Source organism: Dendronephthya gigantea, unplaced genomic scaffold (assembly GCF_004324835.1).
Source record: "Dendronephthya gigantea isolate DGI-Jeju-01 unplaced genomic scaffold, DenGig_1.0 000005F, whole genome shotgun sequence".
In the NCBI taxonomy this organism is placed as follows: domain Eukaryota; kingdom Metazoa; phylum Cnidaria; class Anthozoa; order Malacalcyonacea; family Nephtheidae; genus Dendronephthya; species Dendronephthya gigantea.
The window spans coordinates 1,893,329-1,904,681 of NW_021163015.1; the positions used below are offsets into that span (position 1 = coordinate 1,893,329).

Below are 11,353 nucleotides of genomic sequence, written 5' to 3' on the forward strand. Positions count from 1 at the left end.
CATCGTTTTTACCGGGCCTAGAAGTAGAGCATGATTTCTGAATGAACCTACAAAATTCTTTACGAATTCTAGCTAGCTAAATTACTTAGTGAAATAAAAGCAATAAGGACACAGATTGTTTTCAATGAAAACGAAAGTTTTGTGTCGTTTTAGTTTATGTTAAAACTGAGAGGTAATTGTGTGTAAAAATGTTAAATAATCATTTCCTAAATTCTCCTTTTCAGTCCATCTGACGAGGGAGTATGTCACAGTCCAGATCGTGAGGCCAGTAGCTGTGATAGTGGTTATCACGAGGAGGGACATGCTGGGTCTGTGAGTGATAAAGGGGATAGCGGACTACACTGCCGGTTTTCAACGCCGTTTCCCACAACACGACCTCTGAATGTCAGTTACTATGATAACTCGCAAGGTGCGGATAAAAACGTCAGCGAGCCGTTGCCTATGACAACAGCAACAGAGAAGAAGCCGAAGGGAATTTTGAAAAAGAGAAATCGCAAGGAACATAGTGAATGTGTGTCTACGAAGCCAGCTAAACTTCTTGTATCATAACTTGTCGTTTGGTGGAATTTGAATTTCAACTTTATTGCGTCCGAAATGGTTTACATACAATGTGTATCGCATGTTTGTTAACTGAAAGGTTTCCCATTGCCTTTTCCTATTACGAATTAAAACAAGAAGTGAACATAAGTTGGTGAAGTTTCATAGTAAATGACACCGTTTGAATTAATGAAATCGTTGTTTGAGAACAACTTTTACCAAAACGAAATCGATCTTAATATCAAAGGAAGAACTACAATACTGTAGAAAACAATCAATTTTGTGACGTTTTAATATATAGATTTACAAAAAGTAGGATATACATTATAATACTGACCAGACCATAAATAACTTCTCATGAAATCTGGTTCAGTTACTGCCCAAAATTTACCGCCCAAAATATAGTTTCGACGTAAGGGCCTGGGGAAGGGTATATTTTAGGCAATTACTAAATATCATTCGATGGGCTCGAGGAATCAAAAGATATACAATGATAACGTCTTTAGCCACTACAAAGAAACAGGATTTATATTAATCAAATTAGAAAGACATATTATAGAGTATATCTAAATGTTTAATAATATATTTTAGTACTATGCAATGCTGTATTGTTCATTAGATTTGCAATTCACGCGTACGGTACAGTAGGAAACAACGTTTACAAGAGCTGTAGTTGCATTGTAATTGCTGGTAAATCTGCTCTTGACGTATATTTCCATGATGTTATTTTATTCGGTAAACCATGCATTGAATTCAGGCTGATGTTTTGAAAAAATCTACAATTTTTATCGAGATATTTCAGTTTGCTTTTTCGTTTTAAACTGATCTTTTTCCCAGGTTCCTTTGCTCAAAGAATTTTCAATGATTTTCGCGGCTTCGGCTGGTCTCAACGTTCTTATATCGTCCTCTTGAAAACCAAGTCTTCCCAAGGATTTGCGCATCTTTACCGTGATCTTAAAAAGTGTGAAATGTAAAACTCAGAAGATAGTATCCAATATCCATAGCATTGATGGGAGAAAGCAGATTTAATCTTACCATAAAAGGTATTCGTGCCCCCTGGGATTTTTCACCATAACGCAAAACGCTTATATACCATTGGAGGTTGTACCTTTTATTTGGAAAAAAGGATATTTCAGGGGAGGGGAGAGGTAGAGTATCTCTCTATTCTACTGATCTATATACACACTGAATGACATTAATTTAGAACCTGCATATTGGCAGCGCACCTCTGCTGCTATAATACATGTTTTATTGAGAAATTTCTTAAGTTTGTGTGCTGTATAAGAGTTGAAAGTAGAAATTAAGTTCCCAATTGCCTTTCAAACACCCGACAAGTTATACCTCAATAGATTTAATTTATAATGCATCCATGTTTTGGCGAAAACCGATCTGTGACGTAGCGTATTCCAGGATTTTCTTATTTTCCCCCAATACATAACAATGAAAGCGAAGATATCATTTCATTTTAGTGATCTCAATCTTCAATTTCAACGATAAACGAGAACATTAGAAAACAAGGTTGACATTAGAAACCAAAGTGGCAGTGGGCTCATCTCTTCTCCATGTTTTCAATACTTCGTGTAAATAAAACAAACTGAATAGGCATCATTTTTCAAAAAAACAAATATGACTTGAGCCATTTGGGGAGGAAGACATGTGAACGTGTTGATATTTCAACTGGATATTCAGTAATGTATTTATGAAGATATTTGTATTTCATTGTTATGTTTATGCTTTCGAAACTGAAAGAAGCTGTGAGCGGCCGATCGACCAAAAGTGAACCAGTCAAAGGGTATGTTTTCGATGTGTGATTTCGTTTAGTTGTAAATCCATACGATGTGGGGCCTTACGATGTACTAGCTAGCTTTTACCCAACGATCTGTCTCAATTCTCTTTAGGAAAGACGTGGAATGCGAAGAAGGGAGAAAGGACGGAAAGTCAAAGGTCCGTTTAAGCCTGTAGTTGTATTTATCTTAATAAAGAAAGCATTATACTTTGATCGTTTATTAAATCAGAGACAAAAGTTATAATCACATTGAACCACGTGGATATTCTTCAGAGCTAATGTGTACACTGTACAGTGAATTTCGTGCGCAATTATTTTCATTATTTCATATTCTCACCTTATTGAAATAACTCGGTTCTATTGTCCTTTTTGTGTGCTTATGCAAATCTATTATCAACAGCTGCAAATGAACGTAGCCTTTTTATACATTTTGTTTTCAAATTTCAAACGTTGATCAACATCCTCGCCATAATGAAGCTACTCGTTTAATTGATTTCAAATTTTAGCCAATCTAAGACCAAATATATTGTTTTAATAAACTTATTTTAGTCAGAAGTCGAAGAACTGCTACAGCAATGTTCTGAATTTGAGGAAATGGACACACAAGGTTTGTGTTGTTCCAGGCACTGCTGAAAAGCAATGTTATATGTTAACAGCTTGTTATTACAAAAGCAATGTTATACCTAGCACTATGTAGCACCCCCCTTCCATTAAATGTGGTAGCACTGACTGTATGTTTGTGATAAGAGTTCTTTTTTTGCTGGGTTTATTGAGTAGGGATTAGCTTTTTCAATGTGACCACACTAAACAGTTCATATTAGCAGTTGTAGATGATAATGTAATTTACATGTCTGCTTACAGTAATTACTAATTAGCAAGCACAAAACTGGTGTATATACTAAACAATTAACTCACTCCAATTTTTTAAACACATTAGACTTGGGGATGTAACCATTTACGTATAATCAAACATTTAATGTGTCATTTTATTAAAGTTTAATTCATGAATGCATTTTCAGACTTTACTGATTCGCCAATCCTATTTCCATCTCAAAATTCCTGTAATAAGGTATGGTATAATTACCAGAGTACTAGTTGCTGGAAGAGTAATACTATTTACTATAGCAAATAACTAATAATGGGTTGATTAACATCAGTTGTCAAGACGAAATTTCATGCCATTTGTTTAACCTTATTTGTATCATCTCAATTTCTAGGAAAAAAGGGCGGAAAGTGACGAAGAAAGTGATTGTTATGAAGTTGTTGAAAGAACTGGTAAGCTGATAATTTTGATGTCTGCCTGATGTGCAAGCAAGTACTATATGAATTATGAAACTGTTTTCTATTTGTAGACTTTAAAGAAGAAAAAGGCACAAAGTGAGTAGACATATGCAGACAATTTATAAATCAGAAATGTATATGGTTGATAGTTATTTTTTGGGAAGAACCTGTCTAATTAGGTATTTTTTGGGTCTTCTAAGGAACCCAAAGAACAGAAGTCGCTTGAGCCTGTCCAGGAAGCGACAAGTTACTGAAGAAGCAGGTCAGGGTTTTGAGTCTACAACAAACAATGGTAGTACTTCTAGTAAACAGAGACGAATGGTAAATGAAAACAATGTTGCATCAGTGGAACCCGTCATCAGTGCTCCTGAGCCAGAGGTAGGTAAATTGTCTGTAAAATCTGAATAATTGTATGAACAATAATTTTGTATATGATTTGAATATGGCGAAGGTTATACGTCGCATTTTGGTCACGTTCAACGCAATTCTAACAATAGTTAATGAGATTATCATGAGGCCTAATTAATGTGGTTTATCATCTTTTTATACATTGTTTGAATTGCATTCAGCACGACCAAAATACGACGTATATATAACCTTGGCCTGTCTTTTATTATAAAGCTTCTACAAGCGAGTTGCCAAACAGATTTTTCTAATGTTGTAGGAAGCACATTTAAAAAGACTGTACAAGAAACCTTCGTGCAACACTTTAGAAGAGGGTGACCGCTATAATCTGTACTATGCTCCGAGACACGTGAACGCCAATTTGTATACGGCCGTGATCTCACGGAAGTTTGAGGTTTATCGTCGGAGGCTACGTCGTGCCCAGGCCAATCTCAGACCGTCTTGGTCGAGGCGGCGGCGACGACGTTTCAAAGCCGTAGAACTGACGTGCGAGCAGTCACGGGACCGTGCGGGCAGGCGGGTAAAAGGGGCGAGGGTCGTGAAGAAAAGCTCCCTAGAATGGAAATATCGGGCGGAAAGGAAAATGGCTGACGATCCCTTTGTTTCAGCTTGTCAAGACATATGGTTGTCTTTGAAAGCTAAGGAAACAGGTAAGTTGATATAACTGTTGAAAATCCAGACTTCTTGTCCGTTTTTTATTAAAACACAAACTCAAAAAAGGCCAGTAGTCGGTTGTACGTGTATAAACATATAGCTGGGACTCAAGTAGAGCTTTATATTAATTACAGTCATTTACAATAGCTAGCCATATGCATGAAATTTTTTTCGTATTTTAGATGCCAAAGTTGTTAATATCGAGCTCGAGGAACCATCATTGGACGATTCTGACACTAAAGATGAGCGAGAAAATAACAGCAAAGACGTCGCATCCGTGAAAGTCGCTTCAACAAAAAAATCAGTCCCCGTTCCAGAAACCGCGGCAAAAACAACAAAAGGTTCATCCAGTTGTGAGACAACGTCTAAGACGACGATTCCCACTGCGGTCAGTTCAACCACAGACATTGCCATAGAAACTAACGTTGGTGACGATGCCGCGAATACTTTGAGCGATCACGCTGCTATGGAAACTGCGAGTGACGACATTGCCGTGGAAACTGTGAACAATGACGCAACCTCCGAAACCTCGAACAATGACGTTACCATGACAGCTGTGAACAGTTGCCTGGATATGAAAACTGGAAGCACTAGCGTTGCCTCGGAAACATTAGGCAGTGACGTAACCATGATCAGCGTGGACAGCAGTCCCTCGACAACTGCGAACAGCAGTGTTGCCATGGAACCCACCAGTCCGGTAAAACTGGTTCTGGACGAAAAATATCGCACGAACCTGCTGAAAGATCTCAACAGTGAAGATGACTTGCAAAATTTCAATTTTCGATGTCCGCCTGCGCCCGCGGAAGGGAACAAAATAGAGGAAGCGGACTGCGTTCTTGTTGAAGCAGTATCATCACCCACTACGGTTACCATGGAGAAGTCACGTAAAAAGGAACCCGAGTGTATCGAATGTCCAATGTGCTATAAAGACTTTCCCAAGGATAGGATCCAGGAGCATGCCTACCTATGCAACGGCTTAGTTGAAGCATCCACAAGCACTGGCAGGTAAATTTTAGCCGCTTGCAGGCTCATATTAAAGGCGCCTTTGGCTTAGATGCATGTTGAAGATGATTTTCTAAAGAATGCGGTAAATCAGAAAACCGTTGATGTTTTTGAGTGCGAAATCAGACATTGGGTCCCTTTTCTCTTTTCTTGTATGACGTTGATTGTCTTAACATACATCTAAACCAGAAGTTAGCTCGTATGGATTTGGTTTTATTGTTGAGCTGCAGTTGAACTACAGTTTTGGAAAAACTTTAAAATATGAAAAAACGAAATATTACAGAGTTATCTTGATGTAAAAATTATAAATATTTTAAAAAAATATCTTACCTTTCAACTGTGATAGTCTGTTTTCATAATTATATTGATTATATTTTAGAGATGATTTAAATAAAGTTGTCCACTCATGTTTTTAATAGACGTGAGGTTTACGCGCTTTCGTATAGCCTCGTCTTTGCGCTGCTTGACTTTTTGTGTTTAGATGTATGTTTTGAGTAATGCACACTACTCAATGTCCTGAAAATTACATTACGAGCCTGAAGGTATCATGGTATAGCCTTTCGTATCCAAAGATGACCCTTCGGATCCATGTCTCATAGATGAAACGCGCTAGATTTAACAAACAAACAGACAAACAAATAAACAAATATTCTTTAAGCTGCCAAAAGGCGATCTCAAAGGTTATGCAAGAAATTTCGTAACGGGAATGAAATGATTCGTACTTCTGGTCTGCTCCTACTCTGCGAGGCTTAGCCTTCGTGGCCAGCTGATCCGAATGTGTCTGCTGGACAGTCATGGCAGTTATTTCGGTATTACCCGCCTTAATGTAGAGTAGTAGTGCGGATATGTTAGAGAAGTTTCTTGCAATTTCTGATAACCATCGGAAAACAAGTAATGAATCTCTGGATACAAATTGGTCCATCGTTTTCAGATCAATGGTGAACCCGGCTATATTAAATTACAGAACATATAACACCAACTTGTTTTTCAACTGACGTTCATTTGTTTTAAATAACTCCGTATAACCAGCTGCTTCTTGTGTTAGTGTTTCCACTTCTAAAGATGAAAACCTCGCTGCTGGAGTGGCTGGAGCCCAGGTCATGACGCTGTCTCCTGTCATTAAAACCAGAACACCAACAAAGGTTAAGGAGCTCAAACTATTAGTCAACTTAGAGAAGAAATCAAAAGATATTATTAAGAGAAATTCCACCGGGGGCATTACCACGAGTGGCGATGAACAAAAGACGAACAAAAGACGAATCTCGTTGGAGCCCAGTATACGGCTCAGAAGTCTGGGGGTATCAGGGGTTAAGTGTGGTGAGTCGTTGACAAAAGGACAGCAAACAAGGATTGAAGAGGATGAAGAGAACAAATTATCACCTCGAAAAGATCTTAAAGAAAAGTGAGTTAGCTACAAGAGAATTTTATTACAATACATTTTAGCTTTTCCGAGCTCTTGTTTGTATTTGGGGTAAAGACCCATTTGACATTATTTTGCCTGGTTAGTATGGGTTAGCTAAAGGCATTTCACAATAAATTTCTCTCCAACACCTTTTGTTTTTAAACAATTCATATTTCTAAGTCATGAAACACCTATTTTCATCTTTTCAACAGGGAACAGCGAAAGCGACTCAGTATAAGCAATACACGTACGTAGCTATTTGTTTTTTGACCCTTTCATACATTAAATAATAGATTGCAGACACATCCATTACCTTCAACAACTCTGCCAAATCCTTTTACAAATATATGATATTCTTTGATAATTTAAGGTATGCGAGTCTTCTCTTGAAGACTTGATCGGGGGCATTACCACGAGTGGCGATCATTTTAATTAGATAGAAATCGCATGGCTTCAAATTCATCGAATCGGGTCGAGCATCAATTTTGACATCCAGTTTTCAAACAGGAGAAGCCCTTCGGGTACATACCGAACGTGATATTCCGATAATCTTTTGGATGTTTAGGTAGAAATCTGTACAAGAAACAATGGGACGTTTCCACTTTAAAAAGAGATTTCATTCCGCTAGAATTCGAGAAATCGGTAGGTCGTGTTTTAACAAATATTTTGTATTAGTTTAGGTTGTAAACGTTTCAAGATTCAAAAAATTACCGTTCCTTAATAAAGGTCTGCAAAACCACGTGCATTTTTATCAACCTAACATAGGGTAATTCCGTTGTGATTATTGCGTGCAATTTAATATTCTTGTATGTTTGCATGCTGACAATCGATAAGTAGTTTAGCTTGTAGGTACACCACGTAAGTAATTAATACTGCAAAGCTTCGGTCCGTTAACCCGGGCCCGTCATCAGTGCAATTGCAATTTGTGCAATTTGTTTATTCGTTCAATTTGTTTATCAGAATGAAAAGATCCCTTCCAATGATGTCCATAAGGTTCTCTCAATGATGGATGCAAGTAATTTCGAATCGTCTTCTTCTGACGAGGATTTGGACTTGGATTTGAAGAAACCGGTTGCCTCGAAAAGAAAGGTTGGGTAAATTTTTTCATAACAAAAAATATGTATGGGCTTTCCACCCGTCCGCCAACCATCTGTGTGCGTCTTCCCAACTTTCGTTTGCATCTCATCAGCCTAAACAGTTTGTATTTATCTTCTTTATATATATAGACCGGCGATGTCCAAGACGATATGGACGCTTTATCGATGCTGGCAAACGAATATAAAGGTCGAAAAAGAAAGAACAACCGTGAAAATACGAGGAAGACTGAAAAAAAATTGAAAGTTTTATCCAATGAAGAGCATTGTTCAATTTGCGGCAATGATATACCTCGTTCGCAATATGCGGAGCACGTCGCTGAAGAGATCAGACAGCTGAACGAAAATGATGATAAAGGTATTTTTGTTGAAAGTAATTTCCGAGACCATTTTTGGCCGATTCGACCATTGGTGTTTATTTCGTGTTCCTAGAAAAATTCTCATTCTCGATATATTTCATAGCAGTTAATCTATCGATGTCATCCTCACCACAAAATACCCAATCCGATGTCGCTGCTACAGATATTGTGGACAGAAGATCTTCAGATTCCAGGTGATGTGATTTAATCGATATGTTTACGTTCGTAAAGCTTTCATACCAGTGTTTTAACGTTGATAGATGATAACACTAAATTCTTAAAAGCTACAATTCGTAATTGTCATAGACAGTATGAGTTGAACGTTGCTTTCTTTTAAGGGTCGGTACCTTCCTATACGAACAAGGTTTGCTATTTGGTTGATGATAATAAAACACAATGGACTATATCAGTAGAAATTGATTTTCAAAACACGGTTATATTATAAACACTTTTACTATATTGTTACAAAGAGCCAATCGCGCGATTGGATCATATTAAGCAGACATTGCGATTTTTGACGCAGACGGGAAGTCTGCAGCAATGGTATTTTTGTGGGCCTTGTGTACCTTTTTGTCCATTCTACATCCTAGATAACACATGGCGGAACGCACCAAATGTCTGTACGTCGTGTAGTTTATATTATAACAGCTTAATATGATTCTCCTTATATTTTGCCAGGCTTTCTCTGCCAGACCTTGCAGAAGGGACAACGTGCTTGGAAACAGGTGACGACGATGATTCCGCTTCGGACGATGACGGGCAATTTTCATTGCGCCAAAAGGAAGGTCAGTTGAGTCGCGGTAGCAAACGTTTGCAGCGTGGAGCTCAGTTAGCGAGGAGAAGACAGCGCAGAATACGAAGATAGTTCGCCACTTGCAATTTTTGCTGCGATTCTGTGGGCGGTTTTCATCTTTTGATAGATGTGAACGAGTGCCGATTAGTTACAGTTACAGATATTGAAATAAGAGCTCTTGTACATCAACGCATTTGTAACCAATGACACGTTCACATCCATCAAAAGAAGGTAATCGCAGGCCTTGGAAGGTAAACAGGCCATGAAATGAATAGCTCAATTTCAATGTAGAGACAGCATATTGAGCCCAGGATCGGGCATTGTGACACTATTTGTGTATACATACATACTGATTTTAGGATCGAACATGCACCATAGATTTTGTTAGTAGGTTTTGCAAAAATCAGTGAACTATGATAAAACCTGGAACGCCAACTTTGGCCGTCATCTTTGAAGCCAAGCCTTAGAAGATAGTTCGAGACAGACGTAGAGATGGATTATCTTGGGTGAATGTCTAGAACTATGTAAAATACAATCAATTGCTAATTTTTAAGACTAGAAACAGGGTTGGTTTCAACCAAGTATAGTGCTGAACTATAGGAGTTAGCGTTCCACATTTTATTATAGTTCGCTAATTCAATGTAGAGTACATGTGCATATTAATTTCCAGATAGGATAGTAAGTTTAATAATAGAGTATGATTGAGAATTGTATTGAGAAATATCAGAAAGTCTGAATGGCGGCGACGTAATCGTAGATAAGTATATATAGGGTTTACATAAGCAGGGTTAAGCCTTGGTACGAGGTTGAAGCAGTGAGCTCGCTGGGTTGAAGAACGCGCTCTGACACATTTTCTTTGAGTGTGACTGAGAAATTAGCTACGGTCTTGCTTGGCAGTTGGGTTATGTCTCGGATCCTGCTTCAATAGTATGAGATTTTGTATGCAATACTCGTTGAGGGGCCGGTTGTATCAAGCCCGTTTAGCTTGAACGGTGGGTGATAAGTTTAAAATAGAAAGCAAGTCTATCGTTTTATTTAAAAAGCGAACTAAGTGTTTTTAACCTTAATATACAAAGATACTGTTTACAACTACATATTCAGTGCATAGCCTAATATTCAAGTTGACTCATTCAAAAGAGTTGTAAGAATGATGTTTTATCGTTTGTTTACGAACTTCACGAACGAAAAAAAATATATAATTGACTTTGCCGTTCTTGACGCTATCTTAAACTAATCATGATGAATCAAATGTGATATAATTATGATGAAAAACGTACTCTCGAACAATAATAACAACTAAGTAGCTTTTGTTTTGAAGACGTTTTTGCGCCAACAGTTATTAATTTCAGGTCGTCATATTTTAAAAATTATACGGTAATTGACGTTTTCACTTGCCAATATGGTGGTTTTTAACTCGGTTTTTAAGAGGAAAAAAAGATCAACAAAGAAAGGTATAAATATATATGATGATTCTTCTTTGACATGCATTTTGAAAGCCGGGATATCTGCCTATATCATACTCCCTATATACGAAGCAAGGCCGGAACAACGGCCTTACCCCGGAGGAAATCCAATGCCTCGGGATAACACGTGGAGAATAATTCCGTTGTAGATACAGACCATATTGGTGGCGCGTTTCAAATTTCGTGCAGGCAAGAACTAATTATCCCCAAACACATCTTCGGTCCGATGCTAATATGCGAATAATTAATTATGACTATTTTTACAAAATAACGAACCGTAAACATGAGAGCAAATGCAGTTATACGGTCTTTGTTATTTAGACTCGTATAGAATTAGAAATTTGTCCTTCCTGGAATCCCAAAGTCTGCGAAAGGGAGGAATTCCTGAAACAAAAATGTGGCAATTTCCTGTCTGTGAAAGCCTGACAAGTGATAAATGCATCATTGTGTGCGATCATATTCCATTTGAAATTTAAATTATCAGTTCAAGGTTGAAATTTCATCTGCCTCTATCGTAGTAAATACCACTAATACGTAACGATCTCTTCAACAACACTTTCAGATGCGTCTCTGTTTT

At 37.7% G+C, this 11,353-nt stretch overlaps 2 protein-coding genes across 10 annotated transcripts in view; both read left to right on the forward strand.

Moving 5' to 3' along the window:
• The window catches only part of LOC114515991 (intracellular protein transport protein USO1-like), a 35,220-nt gene extending 33,879 nt beyond the window's left edge, over positions 1 to 1,341 (forward strand). For 7 of the 8 annotated variants that reach the window (XM_028535324.1, XM_028535326.1, XM_028535328.1 and 4 more), the window contains one exon: positions 225 to 1,341. In XM_028535324.1, coding sequence (XP_028391125.1) covers positions 225 to 549 — 325 coding nt within the window. In that variant the 3' untranslated portion in view covers positions 550 to 1,341. The remainder of the gene's footprint in view (positions 1 to 224) is intronic. The other variant, XM_028535331.1, reaches the window with a different exon arrangement.
• Positions 1,342 to 2,149: 808 nt separating this feature from the next.
• On the forward strand, positions 2,150 to 10,337 carry LOC114516214. 2 transcript variants are annotated; one of them, XM_028535626.1, is made up of 16 exons: positions 2,150 to 2,329; positions 2,436 to 2,481; positions 2,873 to 2,930; positions 3,343 to 3,392; positions 3,541 to 3,598; positions 3,676 to 3,700; positions 3,805 to 3,982; positions 4,269 to 4,659; positions 4,846 to 5,668; positions 6,711 to 7,067; positions 7,280 to 7,314; positions 7,633 to 7,709; positions 8,028 to 8,156; positions 8,294 to 8,519; positions 8,624 to 8,714; positions 9,199 to 10,337. In XM_028535626.1, the coding sequence occupies exons 1-16, from the start codon at positions 2,262 to 2,264 to the stop codon at positions 9,383 to 9,385; spliced, it is 2,799 nt and encodes a 932-aa protein (XP_028391427.1). In that variant the 5' UTR covers positions 2,150 to 2,261; the 3' UTR covers positions 9,386 to 10,337. The 2 variants fall into 2 exon arrangements, with proteins under 2 accessions (XP_028391427.1, XP_028391428.1); XM_028535627.1 differs by having other exon boundaries at positions 8,627 to 8,714.
• Positions 10,338 to 11,353: the final 1,016 nt, after the last annotated feature.

Excerpts from the sequence above, each read along its gene's own strand:
- LOC114516214 (XM_028535626.1), top strand. The coding sequence starts at position 2,262 with ATGTTTATGCTTTCGAAACTGAAAGAAGCTGTGAGCGGCCGATCGACC. Across the intron at positions 3,599-3,675 it reads TGAAGTTGTTGAAAGAACTG|ACTTTAAAGAAGAAAAAGGC; the intron begins GTAAGCTGATAA and ends TTCTATTTGTAG. Across the intron at positions 4,660-4,845 it reads TTTGAAAGCTAAGGAAACAG|ATGCCAAAGTTGTTAATATC; the intron begins GTAAGTTGATAT and ends TTCGTATTTTAG.